Here is a 21307-nt window from a genome sequence, read left to right on the forward strand (position 1 = left end):
ACCTGAGCACAGCAGAGGTACACCAGCAGACCAGAGACACTACACTTGTTTGCACTAGTGCAGCCACAGCAGAGATGAAAGTCACAGTGTCACAGCTCTCACGCAGGTATGGGGGCCCTGGGGAAGTGGTGGTGGTGTTTGGTTTTTTACCTTTATCATTTGTTTGGTTACCAGCATTCTTTCTTGGATGGACAGTGTAACATCTGTCTAGTCAGTACTTCCTCTCTCTGGTTCAGATCACCTTTCTCTGCATAAATATTAGACACCATTTGTTCTTCAAGACACTGTAATGGCACTTTCACCTCCCCATCCAGGGCTGGTTTCGTTTCTTCTGGGCTGTAGCATAAAGTAACTGCAGTTCTGAAATTTCTTCTTTTGCTGACAGGTTGCTGATCTGTCACCAAGTCCCGAAGAAGTGGACGACTCCAGTGCTGTATAGATGTGCCACACAGAGGTGCTTCGTTTGCATCTCAAAGCAGCCATCCCACACACCCTCTTGGTAGCAGGACTAGCTTATCTCTCCAGGGCTCTGGTGTAAGTGAAATGAGCAGCAGAGTCATGGCTGCCTTGCTGTCCTAGACTACCTTTGCCCATGCCTAAAGTCGGTTCTGCAGCTGCTATGCACATCCCTGGTCCCATTAGATCAAGGACTTTGCAGTGTACCTGCAGTTTGCTTGTCTGCATATTCACTGTGCCCTGTGCATAGCAAACTGCTCTGAAAGAAACCCAGGCAGCTTCCTTGTCCTACCTGGCTCAGGAAATGGGGTCACAGAATCGTGAGGGGTGAGCAGGACATTGGGGTGTTCTAGTGTGCGGAGAGAAAAGAAATGCCCCTGTAAGAGGTCCTTGCTACCTGTCAGTATAATACTTAGGGCTGCTCACACAACATAATCCTGGGGCAGCTTCTCCTACTGAGGAGGCAGACAGCTTTCCCGTCCCATGGACACAAATCATGCCCTTAGCCAGCTTTGAGTCTTGCTTACAACCTGAACTGCCATCTGTGGGCATAGTTAACCAGACACCAGGACTGTCCTCCCTCTCTTAAAATACCTGCTCCATTTTAAAGACAGAGATTTTGGAAGCATTTTTTGTTTCTGAGCATTGTATCCGCCAAGGAGGAATGGGTCACAATTCTGGATTTATATTAGGCAACAGTTCCTAAAAATGAGCAGTGATCAATTTGCGAAGCAGGGGTTGTTTCCCAGAATCACCGTTTGGTAAGCACCTGTGAAGAAGAGCTACCAGAAAGGATATGCATTTCTAAAATAGACATTTAATTGATGTTCTGTGGTTTGTGTCTTGCTCTTTGATGGGGAAAACTTAACTGGAGCATGAGGCTCAGTGTCTAAGTGAGAGAATGTCTGAGAGCCAGGTGCTTTCCTACAGGTTATTGTATTTTATTTCTAATCTTGACCTCCTTTGTCTCTTTCCATCCAGGATGGAGCAGCGCCACTGGACTACTTTGCTTGCTGTGGCAGGAATGCAACTTGGTGATGGGTTTTGAACTGACTGGTAAGCAAGAATGTCTACAGGGTGAGACTGGGTGCAGTGCAGAGGTTTCCCCACCCTCGTGCTGTCTGGAGATGCTACCTTTCCAGAGCACGAACCAACATCTTACAGATATCTTTGCTTGGGCTGCCAGAGTGGTTTAATGTACATTGTACAGCACAAACACTTTGTAAGCTCAAAGCAGTTCTGCTTAATAATGTCCTTGTGCTGTATGTGGTACATGAGGATTAGTTTTATTGATTATCATTAAAATGTTGTCTCCACTTATTTTTGCCCATTACAAAGAATGTTCTGCTGGCTAAAGCCAAATAAAACGTTTTGTACCATTTCACCTAGTTAGCTGCGATAGGCTTGACATAAATCCTTTGTGATTTCCCTATGGCATAACTTCTGCCACCTTCCCAGACTCCCCAAGCAGGGCACTAGCACAAGGATTTTGACTGCAACAAAGGAGGTGAGTTGCCAAGTATTGCTTCAATTGCTTTCACAGGGAGAAAAAAGGAAAAAAAAAAGCAAACCCCACTTTCACTTTGCCCTAACTGACAGCATCTAAACCTGTTTCAATTAAATGGTTGCTGCTGCTGCTGCTGGCATCCAAAGATGATGACACTGTGGTGGGAGTAGAGGAATCAGGCTCGGTGAATTCATGGTAGGTATCTATATGCAGTCAGCTTTCTCTTATGCAATTGCAATACAATTCACCACCTGAGCTAGTCCACAACTACTACTCCTTTGGCTGGCACACTCTCCCTGCCTGAGGAAATGCTGTTTATACAAATAAGGTCTGTGAAGCATCATTGCTGACTCTTTTAAGAGCTCCAGTGACTTGGCTAGGAAGTTGCACTTGATGAAGCATGTCCTTAGGGTGTCCTTGATACACTTTCTTGGGTGACATGCTTCATCTTTTCACACTCCACTTCATAGGAGCATTCATGCATTGTCCAGCTGAGCCACACATTTAGGCAGGCTACCTACCATACATTGATGTAAGATAAGTAATTTTAATTATATGTGTGAGCAAACTTTCAAGATTTTTTTTCATCTTATGATGTCTGTGCTGAAGAAGAGTTGTTGCTGAGAAGAAATCATATATATGCCAGGAAGAATACATATCTAGCACAAACTGGTTCTCCAGTAGAGGAAGTTTTTTGCAGCCTCCCCTGAGTTTTTAACGTAGCTGCAGCTTTTGCTTTTAATATAACAAAGCTTCCTAAAATGCATGTTCTGAGTCATTAGCAGCTCATTACAAATGTCAAATATCAAGTAATTAATAAGAAAATTTACTCCCAAATTAACCCAAAGAAAAATCTAGTGGTCCAGAAACAGTCTCATTAATCATTCTTCAGACCAGTACTGCCCATCCTAGAAATCAAAAGTCATGAATTAGCCCTGTCCTGCTTCCCTCCAAACCATGGCTTAAAAATCAGAAGTAATTTTTTTGTGGTTAAAACAGTCTGAATTATTTTGTCCACCTTGTGGTAACTTGAGACTGTATCTCATCCTTTGATCATGTTTTTAATTACGATTTTAAGTCCCCATGATGGCTGCAGATTTCCTGTTTAAGAAAGCCAAGATTCTCCCACACCTGACTCTGTTTTGGGTAAAGAAACAAATTTTGTTACTCTGCTAAAGCTGCAGGTGTTGGCCACAGTGAATACAGGTGGTATGTTTCAAAGACAGCTGATCATCTATAGAATCAGGTAATACATTGGATTGATTGTGAAGTTTTATCTTTGGATGCCCTTTTGATTTATTTTTTTGTTTCTTAAAGTTTTTGTCAGAGAAATACTTTTTTTCCCCTTGCATTTAGGATTTTGCATCTTAGATATTGTTTCTACTGGAGTCCTTCAGTGACGATTTTAAGATTTTGGTACACCACAATCCACCAGGGCTAAAAATGCAGCCAAATTTTCTGATACGATAGCGGAAAACTTAGCCCAGGAGCTTTATAAAAAGGCCATAGGAAATTTTCAGATAAAAAAATTGAAACATCACAAGTTTAATACAGAACAGACATTTTAAATGCTCTCATAGCTGAAGCCTGCACAATCAGACTGTTGTGAATTAAAAGTTTGGCTCTGTAATCATAAAAGAAAAAAAGAAAAAAAAGGAAAGAGCTGTGAGTCCTTGCAATGAAGCATTTCCAGATTTCCAGTATTTTTTTCAGGGGGTTTCATGACCAAGTCTATCATCGTGTCTTACCCTGGGATTTCTGTGATCTTTAGGCGTTATCCTTAGGGGCACTACACAAGTAATCTTGGCTACATCCACAGTGTGAGCGGAAGAGGGCCTGGGAACACCAAAACCATGTCCTCTTGACTTCCAACCAGCCTGGTGTCAGCTGCGGGCTGGGCGCAATGTGTCTGCCCCAGGCTGGAGGGACAGATGGGCAGGCTGAGCCCCCCATGCCCAGTGTGCATAGGCTCTCCCTGCCTCCACGGGTCTCCGGGGCATATATGCAAGTGCAGGGGCTGTGGCTTGGTCATCAGAGCAGTCTTGGACTGCCGTTCACTGCAAGGTCAGCATCACCCATGGCTTTCTGGGGCTATTCCTCCATAAAAAAGTCACCTGCCTTTAGTTGTACCAGTGACGTTAGATACAAGCCTCATATAGAAACATGTGGGCATGCCAAAGGGCGCTTTATCCGGCACTGCCTGGGGAGAAGGAGGGTGCTCATACAACTCCCTGCTAGGCTGCTTTAACTCTGTTGCTAAAGATTACACTTCAGCAGCAAAGCTGTGTAGGTGCAAAACCTGTGTGTATGCTACGCCTAAATTTGGGGGGGAGGGGGGTAGATCTGCACATCTACAGGTGGGAAATAAGTTCTTATCACCTGCTGCCTGCAAGCCAAGCACACCCCCCCTTACATCCAAAGGCCCAGTTTTGCCCTGCGGATTCCCCAAACACTCTCCCTCCCTGCATCTTTGTATGTTGCTGCTACTGAAACAGGAACTGTTTGTGTTCACAGCCTTTAGCAGATGATGCAGTCCTTTTATCTCCCTTTGGCATCTCTCTGCCAGTTGCCGATGCAGCCACATACACATCTGAGAGTGAATTTTCTAGGACAGCACTGTGAGGCAAAACGCCTTCCGTATTTATTTTCTATCTCCTTTCATCCTAGCTCCTCCTGCCCCCTTCTCTGAGCCTTTTTTCATATCTTCCTCCCCTTTTGCTGGTCTCTGTCTGCAAAACCAAACTGGTACTTGTTGCTGGTGCTGGGACCCTATGTAGGTCAACCTTTGTGAGTCATGAATCTGAGCTGCAGTGGCCCTGCAGCTGCTTCTTGATGCAGGAGGGTAATCGGTCTGATCATTCCTTGTACCAGTTGCCCCCACCTCTCTTCTGCTTCCCTGGCAGACACCAGAAATGCCATGCCATGCCAGCCCACCCGGCTGCAAGCTGCACAAAAATCCCTGGCTCGTCAGGCCAGGAGCCCAAAACGACTTACAGACCCTCCCATTCGGTGCCTCCTTCATGAGCACAGGGCTTGTCCTACTGCTGGGAAATGCTTCTGCACAGTGCCCTTTCAAGCAAAAGTCCTACAGCCCACAGGACTGCAATTTAAAATGTCACTCTGAAATGTTCTGTGCCTGCAGATGGAGGGGGGAGCTGGCATCTGACAGCTGTGGGATTGCTCTGAAAGGCAGTTTTGTCTGCAGTGAGACCCCTTACCCTCTCCAGAGCCGCAGGTCCATACAGCAGTTAATTCAGCAGTGAAAAAAATGTTGAATGATGCAGATGGTCCTCCTTGTTATGTCCTAAGCTTGACTTGCTTAGGCACTTTTGAAACTCCTGTGAGCCCCCCACCCATTGCTTTGTAGGGTCCTCAGCACTGAAATCAGTCTCAGCATGACCCTCAGTCCCCTTCCTACCAGTTTTCAGTAACAGAAATGGAAACCAAATCCAAATCTTCACCCCCATCAGAAACCTCAGTTGCAAGACTGTCCTACCATTTCCTATGCTGCTTTTATTTTTGAACCTTTAGACCTGTGACACATCCTCTACAAAGGTTAAACTCAAAATTAGCTGTACAAGCATAGAAAGGAAAGTCTGTCTCTCAGCGTACATTATAGTCCCCAGCCCCCTCCAAAACAAAATGGAAGTGTCTCTGGTTCAAGGCAACCTACACAACAGCGAGCTGTAAGAGCTGTAAGCTATTATTTTAGCTCCCAAGGAAAGTAATTACTATAGCAACCGACACATCCGAAAGGCTCTTTGGCTGCTACTGAGAGACAAACAACTTGCGCACAAAGGCACATCTGAAACATGTTGTGTAAAGTGTTCTCGGGTAGCTGTGTTTTTTGAAGAGCTTTATAAAACATGCTTAACTGGCTCCTGATAAATGACTGCCAGAATAACAGCAAGCAACTGTACTGTGCCATGATCCTAAAATAACCTAATCAATGGCTCAGTATATTTGGCCCTGAAGAGATGAAGCAAAAAAAGTGCAGGCTCCATTTTAAGCCTGTGTGCTGGGAAGTACCCAGCAGAGCTGAAGATACATTCAATAAACAGACAATAAAATGGTGGGGGGAATGTCTCCCCTTTTGGTCTGTGTACCAATGCAAACTCTCTGCAGGCTTTAGTGCCAGCTCATCCCCTCGGGCTTACACAAAGTTTGTTGGAAAAAGGGAATTTAATTACAGTCTTGTAATGCTGGAGGGTGTAACAAGTGATGTCTGCGTTCTTTTCTGTGTCTGTGCAGCAACCAGCCCCAACAGACCCCATCTCCAGCTGCAGTGCTGGGTAGGTTAATGTTGTTATCAGTGAATAAGGAAGCTTCTTGGGCGACAGCAAACTGTAACCATTGGCCATTGCTTAAGTATTACAGCATTTGGAGTGTCTCTGTCACCTTCAAATCAAAATGCCACTGGTGTAATAACAGCTTGATTGTTTCTGGGCTCTGCGTGCAAAGCTGCACCATTTAATGGTGATGAAACAAACAGCTTAGGTTCCCCAACACAAGAGATCTCATCCAAGCAACATGTCCCAGGGGTGCTGTCCAGAGATTCCTCACAGGGAAAATACAGACATGTCACCTATCTCAAGGATGGTGAGTGGCATTAAGGTCACACTCCTGCTCCATTGCATAAGGCAGCTCTGCTGAAAATGGGGATTATGGATCTGGGTAACTCAGAACAGAATCGGATCCTGTAAGTGAGCATAACACATTCCTTCACAAACCTGAATTGCCTTTTAAGATTTTTTTTCATCAGTTGAGTCCTAAAGTCTTGCTGTGGTTCCATAATAAACTGAAAATCAAAGCTGGGTTTAAAATAAAGACAAAATAAAGGAAGGAAGAGTAGTGACATAATTTATTACAGAAGTTGCTTAGGACCAACCAAAAAAGGATCTTGTGATAGTGGGTACTGCACGACAGAGAGTTTGGTTCACTGTAGCCTTTTAAGCAAAGTAACTTTATTTTGGATGAAAGAAAAACATCTGAAAAAAGCACAAAAATTAAGTATCCATAAGAAAATAGCACAAGTATGTGTAACTCCGATGCCTTGCTTCTGCCTTGCAAAACAGTAGCTGCCCCACAGGCACCTGGAATTTCCAAGCTGCTCATCTCAGGGAAATAAATTCTCCTCTAATTTTTCTCAGAACAGGTTTATTTTCTGACAGTAGTTGGCAATGCATTAAATGGCTCCCTCTCAAAAAAAAACCCACAACTCCCAAACTGTTCTTTTTCATAGTGTGCCTTTATATTAGCTTTTAGGTGGGGGCAAGACAAGACCGTTCACTCACAGGCTGACTTCCCAGTTCTCCTTTGCTACTAAATGAAATCTCTTGCCTGGTTTAGAGGAGCTGGGGCCAGGCTTCTGGGAAGCACGTAACCTGTCTTCATGCCATGCCTCTGCTATACCTGCAGGGTCACTGGCTGTGATAGAACATAAAAATCCTTGTTCCACACAAACATTTTGGGTTTGGGGTTGCAAAAGGCTGCTGCAGTACCTTTTCGGTGAGAGCAAGGGGAGATATGGAGAAGAAAGCTAGTCCATTGCCCAGCTACTTGTGCAGAGCCGCAAGGCAGAGAAGTGAAGCCAAAGTCGTGGAGATGTGCAGCAAGCTTTTCTGAACACTCACTGGGTGTGGAAGAGCCTTGCTGCCAGTCAGGCATGTTCAGGCCTGGTACTGCGGTTTTCTTCTGGGAAGGAAGAAGAAAAAAATGTAAGGAGCTTGCATGTGACCCTCACTGTAAGCAAAACTCAGTGCCACAATGAGTAAGGCCTGAAACAAACTCTCTCTTAAAAATAGGAATGACCGAAAAAAAAATCCAGTGTAGTGAGATGCTGAACATGACTTGCTCGTATCTTGCCTCTGCCCCTTGTCTGCCTCCCTCATTTGCCAGAGCTAGACAGGTAGGATGCACGCAAAGGCAAACTATGAGAAATCCTCTAGGTAATGAAGCAGGACTCTTGAAATACCTTGCTCAAATCCTGAAGCTGATATTGCTCCACTGCCCTTACTGTTTCGTGCAAGATTCAGCCTTGTGCAAGGTGGCTTCTTTCCTGCTTTATCTGTCAGCTTGAAGATTGGGTGGATGGTTCATGAACAGATTTGTCTGTGGTATTGCTTTTGCACCTGCACAGTCTTAGTTGTCACTGGGGCTGAGTGATCTTGCATCTGTGAAAGTATGTGAGAAAATGAAAGAGTGTGCATGACTATTATATCAAAAGAGTTGGATCTGGACCTTCTCTGGTGTGAATCAGAGAACTAAATCAAAATGGCAGCTCCCATCATGTTAAAAAAACACACCTTAATGAAAGCCTGTCTTTGCAAAGCAGAAATGCTTCCTATGTGTGGAGAAGCATGTTAAGAGAGAGGTGTTGAGGGAGCCAAGGTGCTAAGGAGTGAGCTTCTGGGAATGCTTTGCATGTGAAAACACTTCACGAATCAGTTATAAATGTGGCTGCCCTCTCTTCCACCTGCCAGGAGCCTTCCTTGCTCAAAACAATGCTTGTGCTGCTCCCCAGCTGGTTTCACACAGGAGGTGGTATTGATGAGCAGTAAAAAGCATATTTACTTGCAATGTTGTTTTCCGATAGAGAGCACTAGTTGTGAAGGTGCAGAAGGAAACGCAGCAACAGCCATTTGTGTTACGCTGCAAACATGAGGCCATCGTTAACAAAGAAGTTACAAAGAAGGGTTTCAAAACCACCTCTGCTCAGCCCTGGGTGGGAGGTTTTGTTTCTTGTGTCAGCTTGGAATCTGTAGTTTGTCTTGTCTAAAGGTGATTGCTGTGTTGGAAATGAATATTTAGCAACCACTGGTTGATTGATTTAGTTTTTTTGGTGGCAGTTCTTGGAATTAATGGCGTCTTTGAACAAATTCTGAAAATGGGCCCTCATAAAAATATAATAATATCAAATTGTAGTAAAGTTCTTTCGCCTTGCACTTGAGCCTTGCCAAGAGATGTCAGAAATGTGCACACACATTACTTAAATGTTGCTAGGGTTTTCCTGCAGACTGAAATTGCCTGCAAAGACCTGAGACAGACAGGAGAAGTCAGTATTTCAAAAGAGGATGATTTTTAATGGAGTCCAGGTCAGAGCCACATGAACGTGACTTTGAGAACTGACACCTGGCCAGCAAATGCCCCGAGCCCGATTGACAGTTCTGTCAGCAGGCACTAGACCTGCCTCGTGCCTCTTGTGGAGGGGCTAAGGCGGGGGCATAAAGGGAGAAAACAGCTTTTTGTCATGTCATACTTTGCAAGGGCCCTGAAAGCTGCGGCGGTGTAATGGAAGTGGAGGAGAAGAGCCGGTGGCGGTGATGCTCTGTCCTCCGAAAGCCCAAATGTGCAGGCTGGCAGCCGCACTGCCTGGCCCTGGCAGCACAAGTCTGAGCATGCGCAGCCTTGCTCCCTTGTTTTGGCATCCTTCCCTCTCTCCTCTGCCACCTCCAGCTGACCGGACCCAGAGGGCCGGTGCTGTCAGGTGAAAGCCCTCGGCACCTCTCCATGCTCTACCGCATCCCTCCATGGCCGCGCTGACGCTTGCCGGCGTGCCGTCCGCTGAGCCAGGGTGGTGGGGAGCGGCCCCCGAAGCATGGCGTAACTCCTCCCAGTGCTGGAAGGCAATCATGTGATTTTTATGATTGCTCTCAAGAGCTGTGTTTGCTCTGCTCCCGGCCACCATTGCTTCCCCCTGAGCGTCCTTCCCTGGCAGGGCTGCAGCTCCTGCCGGCGGTGCTGCGGGCCAGATTTTGGGGAGCAATGACAGAAGTGAAGAGAGAGGTGTTCGGGCAGATGCCCCAGGAGGAAGGAGGAGGAGTGGTGGAAAAGTTCATCTTAAAGTCGGACAGTGTGAAAGTGGAAATCCTGTCCTTAGGGTGCATAATTTCTGCTCTGGAGATGAAAGGAAGGGATGGGGAGTGTTCAGATGTTGTCCTAGGCTTTGACACTTTGGAAGGTGAGTCTAAATCTGTTTATTTAAAAAAAAAAATTTAAAAAAAAAATTTAAAAAAAAAAATCAGGCAATTTAACCAGGGTTTTGTGGTTTATTGCCACACTGCATGATCTGCTTCTAAATATCTTCTCCAAATAGTGGGCTGAATAAATATAACTCTTGCTGCCTGTTCTGGGCTCAGTGGTGGACAGGGAATGGGGAGACTGGTGGCTCCAGGTTGCAGTGTGCCCCTCTAACGGGGCAGTGCTGTGTCACACTTTGACCGGCAGTGACAGAGGCCTCTTCTGCAAATCTGCAAAGAATACAAGATCCCATCAGGCTATTTTAATCAAAGATGTGCATGACTAGTGAGCTGTGTGTCCTGCGAAACACTGGGACTGCGGTCACCTATTTAGTACCAGAGGGAAGCAGAGAGAGATGCCTCTGAGTCCGTAAGCACACCTGGAGACCACCCATCCTGTCCCAATCATTCCGTTTAACCGCATGCTGTTTTTCTGGCCAGGTTACACAAGGAAGCACCCCTTCTTCGGCGCCGTCGTGGGGCGTGTTGCCAACAGGATTGCAAAGGGGAGGTTTGCCGTGGACGGGAAGGAGTATCAGCTGTTCCTCAACAATGGGCCCAACAGCCTGCACGGAGGAGCCAGGGGATTTGACAAGGTGAAAATCAGGCTGGCGGGTCTTGGTGTCCTCTGGCACACAGCCTGTGGGGTTGTGACAAGAGGATATGGTGTCCTTACTCCCCACCCTGTAGGGTTTTCTGGTGGTGATTGAGTTGAATCACCTTCCAGAAAGTGCTGTGAGTGCAGGAACAGGGGGAAGTGAGACCCTGTGAGCTGCTGGGTCAGCTCGTCTTTGCCCAGGTGGCTTAGCGGGGCTCACTTATGTCATCCTTGGATGCCATGCAGAGGGCTGCTGTGCTTCCTCTGTGTTACCGCAGCCCTGAGGCCTTGTGAGCCCAGTTCTGACAGGGTTCTCCTGGGGCAACGTGCTGCTCCCACAGAGCCTGGGCTGGGACATGGCAGTGAGGACCCAGCCTCATGCATGATGGAGGGTCCCGAGGCGCCAGCCACACTGCCCCAGCGTGGGTGCTGTGGTTGTCCCAGTGCCCAAAGAAAGTTTTCTGGGGAAGAGTGATCCATGCAGACTCATTTGCGCCTGTAGTTTCAAGGCTGTTACCTGCCCATAGCTCCTCCCAGAGTCAGAAGGTCCTGGGTTTGCAGAAACTGAGTATCATTGCTGCTTGTTTTTGAGAGCACCCCCAAGTAAGGGGAGAGCAGGGTGTGCTGTAGCTTCAGTGTGGTTATTACATTATCCCCTTCGATGCTGCTTTCATCCCAGTGATGGTATACCCTGGGCTCTCGCTCTGACTCACAGCAGCTGGTGACTAGATCAAGCCTGCAAAATGCCTCAGCATCGCTGTGTCCCCTCCCCAGCCCTTCCTTGTGACCTCCCAAGGTAAAATAACCTTCCCCTGGCCCCAGGGTACTCAACCCTTCCTATCTTCTCCCAAAAGCTGCTGCTGAAGTCCATCCGTGTGCTACAAGTGGTAAGAGCAGTGGAGCATCTCTTGTCTTGAAAGCCTTGCTGATAACCCTGATGATTGCATAGCAGGCTCAGAAGTCTCTGCTTTTCTAAAGCCTTGGGCTTTGTTGGATCAAAAGCATTTGTAACCTGCAAGTAGCTGATCCACCATTTCCCCAGAGGAACACATGTGAATGTGCTGGTGCAGCTGCTTTCCTGGGTTAATGTTTTGTTTTGTGAAAGAACATCCAGGGTGATAGGACAAAAGTCAGAGTGTCTGGAAAAAAGCTCACTTCTGGGCAGTGCAGTGTGAACTGGCATCAGATCAGGATCAAACACTCCTTAGCAGCCTTAGAAAAAAGGGAGTACTGGAGTGACTTGGCTGCTGTACCCCTAAAGAGGACAATTTGATTTAAAGTTTTTTTATATGCCATGACCCCCTGTGAGCTGGAGCTGAAAACGTGCACTCCTTTGCAGCCGGGGCTTCCAGGCTGTCTTCTGCAGACAGGGGATGTGGTCTCTTCTCCTGCCTCTTACCCTTGCTTGCTGAAAGCATGCCAGCCTGGTGAGGACAAGGCAGCGACACCTCTCAGCCAGGTCTTTGTGTCCTCCAGCCCATGGGGCACGCTTGGGCACCTGCTCAAGACCCCCTCCAGCCAGGTAATGGTCACTGTGCAGAGACCTGTGGTCAGCCCTAACAAAACCAAGACATGCTGGCTCTTGGCTGTGACCGTCCTGGCCATCTTGTCTGCTTTTCCTGATCTTGCAGACCTCAGTGCTGCAGTCAGCACATGGTCTGATGACAAAGAAGCTTGCAGCCACACTTCTGTGGCAGCAATACCTGACCACGCTGCTGGGGGACTGGGGAACTTTAGAAAATAACCCTCTTATCTTTAAAAAATAGTGATATTTGTATGCTTACTGGTCTTTAACAGCTTTTTCTTTGAAGAACTTAAATAGAAACCTATATCTAAAACTACAGCATCCCACAGCAGTGGGAGCTGCAGTCAAACTGCACTCGGTGCAGTAGGACCTGCTCTGCAGCCTGCTTATCACATTTGGCACCCTCAGTTCCCACGTTTGGTGAAAACGTTGGCTTTTGGCAAGTGCCCTGAATTTGTGATCTCTGCAGAGGACATGAAAGGGATCATCTCAAAACCCTTATCTGGCCCCTGCCCCTAGATCTGTCCTCTTTGATTAGACAGTAACTATTCCTTAGGTAGATGCAAAGCTCCAGAGACTGGGCACCTCCCCTCCTGTCACACATCCATCCTGCAAGGGGCTGAGACGTCTGCTTAGCATCAGGTCCACGGCCAGGGTCAAAGAGGCGGTCTGGATAGCTAAATTTACAGTGTGCTGGCTTCCTTCGCTCGCCAGCAGGTTTGGCTCCAAGCAGAGCCCCGGCCTCTGGCAGGGGAAAGAAACGGAGAGGTCCCAGTTCTCTGGTTCAGCACTGACGTGTGGATGTATCTGGCAATACATCTGGTACTATTTAACCCAACCCCAGACAGTAAGCAGGAGCTCCCAGTGTGTATTCACATAGTCCTAGAAGCCATCCCCGAGTTAGCTGAGGGAAAGGCAGCAGCTTGTTGAGGCAATGTTGCACACCAGGAGATCCAAGGGAGAGGAAATAAGTCCAGCTGCAGGGCAAAAATGAAACACGTGGACCCTCTTAGGCTGTAACACAGCCTGGGACAGACCCCCATCAGATCAAACTGCCTTGTTTGTGTGGCTGCTCATTGGAAAGCTTGTTCCCTGCTGCTGGCCCTGGCTGACCAAGAGCAGGCTGGTGCTTGTGTTTTCTCCCACTTCCCCTTTTCAACAAGGGAATATTGTTTTTTAGTCCTTCATAGGGAGAAAAAGATTGTTTGGGCTTTTTTTTTTTTTTTTTTGTCTTCTAGGAGTAAGAGCAGGAAAGATGATTGAAAAAAACCTTTGTTTCGGGGCTTCATTCTTTGAGTAGCTTTTGTCCCTGGCTTCAGCCCAACCTAGGGCAGGAGAGAAGGGCACTGTGTTTCCCATGACTGTCCCACCAATGGCATGTTCCTTGCAGGTTCTCTGGAGCCCCCAGGTCCTCCCAAATGGTGTCTGCTTCTTCCGGCTTAGCCCTGATGGTGAGGAAGGCTACCCTGGTGACCTGAAAGTCTGGGTGACCTACACACTCAGCGGCGGGGAGCTGGCCATCAACTATCGAGCCCAGACCAGCAAGACAACACCCATCAACCTGACAAACCATGCATACTTCAACCTCGCAGGGCAGGTAAGCGTGGGGAGATGAAGCCCGTGGAGGGACACTGTGCAAGGGAAAAAAGCCTCAGGATCCATGGGATGATTCATGGGCTTCCCATGGGATCATTGGGTCCAACATGCTGATCTGGAGACACAGCATGCTTCTGGGGATACAGCGATGGGGGTTGTCTCTATGCATCATGGGCTGCATGCAGCCTACAAGCTGAGACAGGACTAAATCACAAAGACCTCAAGTGAGGATGCATTATCCCGGTGCCTTGTGAACAGAGACATCCCATCATGAATATTAACTCTCCTTTTGTGTGTAACTGGAGAGTTTCAGTCTCTCCTGGTTCCTTGGGAAGATTACAGAGGAGGTGCAGAACCGGCATGCCTTAGTGGTGGACTGGCATTTCTTAGCTGTCTTCTGTTGGCGCTCCTGAGACAACGTACTGAACCCTTGTGTGGATGGTGTGGCTGAGATCAGGGCCTGTAGTGCCAGCCAGAGTCTGTGCAGCACCAAAATACCCAGGTCAAAATGGGGAGGAGAAACATCATGGAAAGGAGATGTGAGGCGGCCAAGGTTGCAGAGCAGGGCAGTAGCAGGGTGCAGAGGGCTCACCCATACCAGTCCAGGGTCCTGCCAACTAGACAGGCACTGTATTGCACCTGTGGTTTAGTCTCACCCTGTTTATAACTGGCCTTGGAGGAAAAGGATCTGAGAAATAAACTCTTGCTGGGCAGAGCAATAGGATGGGACAGCGCAATCACACAAAGATGCTTAAAAGTGTTAGTGAGAGACATCCCAGCCCCTCCATGCAGGAGGTCTGCTCAGGCTACTGCCCTAATAATGGCTGTGCAGTTGTTAGTTTACCCTCTGTTTGTCCTCCCAACGGTACAGTAATATCAACACCTACAGCATGCAACGCAGGCGTGTTTCCAGAGGAACAGGAGACCTTTGGGACCTCTCTGCTCAGATTAGACAGTGACGTGCAGGCTCAACTTTGATCCTGCTCCCCTTCCAGCCCGGCAGGTTCCCTGCCAGCATCCCTGAGGCTGCAGGAGAGGAAGAGGAGTGCAACCCCCTGCTCTGCAGGAGATGAGCCAAGAGGATGGGTTGCACTTCCCCACGCTTGCTTCCTTCCGCTCTTGCCCACCGCTGTATGCTCAGCAAGCAGCATGTTTTGGCTAGTTGATCTGCAGGGTGGTAGTGCTTGGTGAGGTGCAAGTTCAGGCTGATAGTCTCAGCCCTGCAGGATTTACAGCTCCTAGGTCCCATGCAGGTTTTTGTCTGTGCTGGTACCTTTGTCCTGTGCCCAGGGTCAAGGTGGGATGACGGCCAGGAGGTCCCCCAGGCACTACCAGATCAGCCGTAGCACCACCATGGGCAGTCACTTCCCGGGAGTCCTTAGGGCTGCCTGAAAGGTGGAAGGGCTGCAGCAGGAATCCTAGTATTTCCCACCCTCCTGCAGGGCTCACGGGATATCTATGACCATGAGATTTCTATTGAAGCGGATTCCTACCTGCCTGTGGACAACACCAAGATCCCTACTGGTGGGTGGTGCGACACCCGCGGCACATGGTGGAGATGGTTTTACAGATGAGTGTTGGTGGGTATCGGGGAACAGCACTGCCCGGCAAGGGTGGACACACCAGGACCCAGGGCACCCCAGGCACAGCAGGGCCCTCACCCCTTGGCACAGTCCCACAGCACCTGAGCAGAGTGGGCAGAGCCAGGTGTGGGTAGCAGGGTCCATCACCAGCCCCAGACCTGGAGAGGAAGAGGACCAGGGTCTGTCCAGGGGGTGCAGGTAGGAAATGGAGCCAGACGCAAGTGGGATGTGAGACTGCAACATGGGTCCAAGGGGCCCATCCAGGAGACGAGCTACCTATGTCACAGGATCGAAGCACGTCCCTCCAGACCTGTTTGGCCAGCATTTCCCTGCAGGCCGAGCCATTGTTCCCAGGGCCAGTGGGGCCACCAGAGAGCACTTTGAAAGGTGGGATTGGCCTGGGGTTCGCCTGCTTTGCTTCTTCCAGCAGTGTTCAGCTTTACCATACTTCTCTACTGGGATTTTCCATGTGATGTCAAGGTCTTACTTCCACAGATCTTATTTCCATAAGATCAGCCCATATGCAAAGTCCACAGAAAGCAGGAGAATTTGTTTCTTAAGCCTCAGTAAAATGTGGGAGACGCATGCAGCATGCTCCAGGCACCAGGCTGCTGTCAGTGAATGCAACAGCACACCAGGACATGGTCAGACTCCCTGATCCGGAGGGCAGCTCCCAGGCCTGGAGCTGAGCTCTAGAGCTGCTGGGATCTCTGGTGCTCGGGACCCCAGCATTGTCCTTCCCTGCAAAAGCTGAGCCACCAGTCCCTTCATCGGGATGAGGGAGCAGCTGCTACTGGCTGGGAGGCTGAAGACACAAAACCAACACTTTTCTTTCCTGTCTTTAATGTCCTGAATGGCTAAAAGAGGAAAGCCAGTTAAGGAAAACAGCATATTTTGCATGCTAAGCAGGTTAATTAAACAAAGGTGGTATTGCTACTGTCTCCAGCCTCAGCACGGAGAAGCAAGCTGGCAGCCTCTTGCACCCAGTCTTGATTCAGGGGGTAAAACAGAAAAAACAGGGCTTTCTAGTTTTTTTTCCCCCACCACTTCCACTCTGTTCCTCCCCATAAACAACTGAGCCGCTAAGTTAAATAATCTGAACAAGCTGGGACAGGGAACACGTTCCCCATACCCGCAGGAGAGCCAGCACCGAACACATGCCCTCGGCAATAGTCCCACTGCTAACAGGGTGCTTTGGGTGGCTTGACTCCAGCCCTCCCACCATGCTGCTCCAACACTCACTTTTCCTTTAGCATAAGTGACTGTGCTGAGTTGCAGTAAGAGTTGATCTAATTGCAAAATGAATCTGATACCAAGTTTTATCGTTTTTAAGAATGAAAAGCATTATTTAAAAAAGAAAAAAGCTGTGTTTGGCTTAATTTTTGAAAAATGTAAAATAGATTAAAATAATGAAAAAAGGAGACTTCTAGATTTGCTCCTGAATGATGGCTTTTCATCCAGTCCCACTGGCTTAGAGGAATGGAGGCCATCGGAGTGCAGATACTGAGCCGTGGTAGGCGAGGGTGCCGTGCCATACTGGAGGTCTCCAGAGGACAGAGTGGTGACAGGACCACCAAGCAGCCGGTCTGGGCCATAAATGCCAGGAAGGCTCCTGAGTGCAGCCAGCATCAACGGAAGAGAAACTGGGTGTGGGGCAGCATCTGTGCCCAAGGAGTGCATGAGCCTGCGGGGTGGTTTCTGGTAAGCGTAGGCTCTTCTGGAAATGGCAGGGCTTGTTTCCCTCATGGTCTTGCAGGGCGGCTTTGCTGAGTGCACCTTCTGACTTTGGGAGGGAGAGGAAGAGAGGCTTTAAAAAGTAAAAAAAAGAAAGCAAGAAAGCTTTTTAGCTCGGGTGTCTGCTAAAACCAGAGTTACGTCTGTGTTCATGAACCAAAACCACTGTGCGTGCATGCATCAGCTTGCACCTGGAGGAGTGGGTCTCCCAGTCCAGGTGGCTTTTGCTCAGCTTGGTGTGTCATGCCTGGGCTCAAGCTGGGGAAGAGCTTAAGGCCGTACCCAACCCACTGCCCTGCATCTCCTCACTGCTTTCACCATGAAGCTATTTCACATCTTAATTGCAGCCAGCTTGCTGCCCCTGCTTTTTGCAGTTCCTTCTTGGTGTTTTGGGTAAATGTAGCCTTTGAAGCTGATAAAACTGTATAGTCTTAGCCCTGGGGTGAAGATGAGATTTGTGCAACTATTAAAGACAGAGCCCTTGTGTGCAATGGCTGCTGTATTTTATGTAAGTGCCTAAATCAAAATGTGGTTTTTTTCAAGGCATTTTTCCACACCACTACTGAATTCAGTAAATGCGCTCTTTTTAGATAGGATCAGAAGCCACAGAAGTGTGCTGTTTATCAGGTGGAGACTGATGTTTCTCAAGATTTGCAGAGCAGAACAAGTGCAGAGCTGCAGCCGAGCTGGGCATGAGTGCAGCGAGCAGAGCACAGTGCGTGGGGCTGGCAGCAGGACCGGCATGCTCGTGCACTCGGCAGCTGCCTGCTGACCCTTGGAAACCTCCCCCTTTACAGAGGGGTGGAAAAGGGTGACTTTAGGGAAAAATCCCCTCCCCTGCCCTTCCTCTCTCACCTTCCCCTGTGCAAAACCCCTTGCCTTTGGGTTGGGATGACTATGTTTTGCACTGCATTTAGTATGTCTTAGGGTTGTTCTCACTGCAAGAGCTTTATCACGGGATGCTGAGTCCCCACATCAGGCCTTAAAAAAAAGACTTGAGAGAAAAAGCTGGTTTTACGGTCTCAAACCTTTTTTTCCAGAAACAATGCCCTGAGGCAGGAGGGGATGGGTCCCAGAATGCAGCCCGTATTCACCATCCTGGCAGGTGGGCTACCTTCGTGGCCATCTCACGGATGTTTGTTCAGAGTTCTGGGAGGATTCATTTTTTTAGAGAGAGAGAGAGTGCGAGTATATGTATATATATCTTATATGTATATAAATATTAATAGCTAATAAGTTTTGGGGTTATATTAATTAGCTTTTATAGTTAAATATACAAGCCCCCCCCCTCTTGTTTTCTGGCTCCTTGGCTTTGCTTTGTCCCAGCTAAGCACAGCAGTGTCCCCGGGGGCTGCCAGCTCTGCTGGGGGACAAGGTGATCATGCCCAAGCCCGAGTCACAGTGGCCACAAGGCAAGCTTGCTTGAAGCAGGGCACCACAACGAGGTAAGGATCACAAACAGCTTAAAACCCTCAGCTCACCAAAGCGAGGCATCTCAACCCTGCACAGGGGCCAGCACCGCAGGTGTTTGCTGGCGTGTGGGTGAGCGGCTGACACTGCTGTTCTCCTTGCCCAGGGGAGGTGGCCGCTGTGCAGGGCACCGGTTTTGATCTCCGGCAGCCTGTGAAGCTGGGGAAGCACTTGCAGAAGTTTCACCTGGATGGCTTTGACCACAACTTCTGCCTGCCGCAGGTGCAGGCTCGACGCCTTGCGGCCAGGTAGGCTGGGACCGTGGCAGGGGTCCCCCACCGTTGGAGCCACGGGGCGCCCGTTTGGCCAACCCCTCGGCATCCTCCACTGGCATCTCCCCAGGGCTCGCCACCCACCCACCAGCAGGGCCATGGAGGTTCACACCACCCAGCCTGGCATCCAGTTTTACACCGGGAACAACCTGGACGGCTCCCTGAAGGGCAAAGGCGCCATCGCATACCCCAAGCACTCGGCTTTCTGCCTGGAAACCCAGAACTGGCCCGATGCCATCAACAAGGTGAACCGTCCCCCCACCCCAGGGAGCTGCTTGGGTCCTGCGGTGGGGGACCATACCCCTCCCCCCCATGTCTCTGGGGCATTAAATATATGAACAGAGTCTGTTTGGTGAGGGTACACTTTGTAGACACCAGGATTGAGGCAGGCACAGGTCACAACATCCTGTGGCGTTAGGCAGGGGTTGGCCAGTGCAGTGGGGACTGGCCCCACACAGCCTGGCTTCCTGAGGGCACAGTGTCTAGAGCAGAAGACCCCACCGGGGCCTTGCCACGTCCTCTCCATGGGGCCTGAATTCAACCAGGGGGAGGACTCGCGCACTCGGCCAGCTGGTGGTTAAATGCTGCTGCTGGAAATGCTCGGGGGAGCCGTGGGATGCTGCCCCAGGAAGGCCGAGGGGATGCGGCCATGCCCTGGTGACCCTTTCTGGTCCTGTGGTGTGCGCTCACGGTCACTGACATGCTGCTGCCTCTCCCCAGCCCCACTTCCCCAACGCCCTACTCCAGCCGGGCGAGGAGTACAACCACACCACGTGGCTCGTGTTCAACACTGCTTAAGGCGAGGGGATGCTGACTCCTAACACCGAGAGGGGTAAGTGCCTCTAGCAGGTTAGCCAGAAAGCCCACCAGGTGCCGAACGGCGCTTTCAAACTACGCTGGGTGATGCATCCCACTTGGGAACTGTTTTCCTCCTCTGTGGTTTTCACCCATGGTTTCTGCTGGCTTTAACTCCTGTCACCAGCTCTGCCGCTATCTGGTCTGTGCAAAGCTCTCGCCCTCTGTCCAGCGTGGGCATTAGGTTTTGTTTCGCAGTAAAAATGCACTGAAAACACCTTGTTTAGGGACATGGCATGTTGCAGCTCAAACTACAGCAGGAGAGTATCTGGTAACAGCCATGTGGAGCATGCAGGAAGGCTGATAAAGTTGTGGTTGTTCGTTACACCACCAGCTATTCCCAATAAAATGCTCTGAGCTGTGCTGGCTGCTGGTCTCTCCCCGCCACTGCCCTGCCCCACAGCTCGGTGTCAGCTCATCAAAGGGTGCCCTGCCCTTCCCCTGCGAGGCAACAGGGCAGCCCTCGCAGCTGGAGCCGCCAGTTCTGACAGCGTTGTGATGGCATGGGTACGCAGTAGTCACGCAGAATAGCTTTGCAGAGGATGGCGTGCTGGGATTATCCCAGCTGGCCACCCTGGCTCCTGTTTTGAAGCCAGCAGCGATAGCTGCACAAGAGCATCTTCTGTGCTACGCCTGGGCTGCTGAAGTAAAGCGGATGCATCCATCTACAGTCCTGAATATACAACTGCGGGAGGAAAACCATCCTCTTAATCTGTTTCCATGTGAAATACCCAAAAGCCTGGAACAGGCCTGTCTGATGAAAACCTCCATGTTTCTGAGGTTGCATAAAAAATTGGCACAAGCCAGGGGGATGGCAGTGCCATTGTATTAGGGAGCTGGCACCCCTTTCCCTAGGGACATGGCGGTAGCCAGCCCTTGGGCCAGGCACCCCATGTGAGGCACTGCAGCCTGACTCCCACCTTCTCCTGCCATGCTGCTGCTGAAGGGGCCGCACAAGTCCTGGCTCCCGCCGGCAGATTGCAGCCGGGACCCGTGGCACTCCAGTGCGCTTCCTCGTCTGCAGGGCTGCGGGAATGACCTTGCCAGCAGTGGAAGTGCCTGGCTAATGGGCTTGCAAACCTGGCAGACCTGTCACAAGTCAGTTCTGCCACTCTGATCCCCATAACGAGCATCCCACTACTGTCCTGCGATGCCCCGAGCGCACAGCGGTCACACATTAGGTGGCTGCAGTTCGTACCGCCTAAGGACTGGTATCATTTGGAGAATACAGCGCCGCTGATACAAGCTCAGGAAATGCTAGGTTGCAAACCAGGGGTGGAAGCGCCATCAGCCCTGTGAGTGGGGCTTGCCCACTGCATCAGAGACCTCGGGTACAGGTCCATTGCCCCCCGGCCCCAGCCCGCCTGCGCAGAGGTGCAGGGGCCAGGGTCATGGCAGCAGCAGTCACACAAACACGCCCCTGTCCGGGCATCTTTTCCAGGAGCTCACAAAGACCGTATGGAATTTTTGGTGAAGTCCTACCAAACTGGGGTGAGAGCTGGAGCTGCGCAGCCTGCTCCAAGGAGGACGACTAGAGCTGAGGGAGTCAGCACAGCCACCCTCAATTTTGGTCACCGCAGCTGCACAGAAGCGTGGATGCCAGATTTGCCACTGCTCTGCACCTCAGGAGTGCTGGCCATCCTTCATAGTGGCCGCAGCTGCAGGCAGGGCTGCCCCACCAGCACAGCCCTGC

General features: G+C 49.7%; 1 protein-coding gene across 3 annotated transcripts in view; it reads left to right on the forward strand.

Annotated features, from left to right (window-relative positions):
* Window positions 1-21307, forward strand: part of GALM (galactose mutarotase) — a 23541-nt gene continuing 2234 nt past the window's right edge. Inside the window, exons 1-8 of one of the 3 annotated variants that reach the window (XM_069805261.1) lie at window positions 1-106; window positions 1438-1512; window positions 10423-10577; window positions 13495-13701; window positions 15143-15224; window positions 18594-18735; window positions 18830-19004; window positions 19480-19591. In XM_069805261.1, coding sequence (XP_069661362.1) covers window positions 1494-1512; window positions 10423-10577; window positions 13495-13701; window positions 15143-15224; window positions 18594-18735; window positions 18830-19004; window positions 19480-19557 — 858 coding nt within the window. In that variant the 5' untranslated portion in view covers window positions 1-106; window positions 1438-1493 and the 3' untranslated portion in view covers window positions 19558-19591. Of the gene's footprint in view, window positions 107-1437; window positions 1513-9433; window positions 9924-10422; window positions 10578-13494; window positions 13702-15142; window positions 15225-18593; window positions 18736-18829; window positions 19005-19479; window positions 19592-21307 lie in introns of those variants that run through there. The other 2 variants (XM_069805258.1, XM_069805259.1) reach the window with 2 other exon arrangements.

This window comes from Haliaeetus albicilla, chromosome 17 (assembly GCF_947461875.1).
Source record: "Haliaeetus albicilla chromosome 17, bHalAlb1.1, whole genome shotgun sequence".
Lineage (NCBI taxonomy): Eukaryota > Metazoa > Chordata > Aves > Accipitriformes > Accipitridae > Haliaeetus > Haliaeetus albicilla.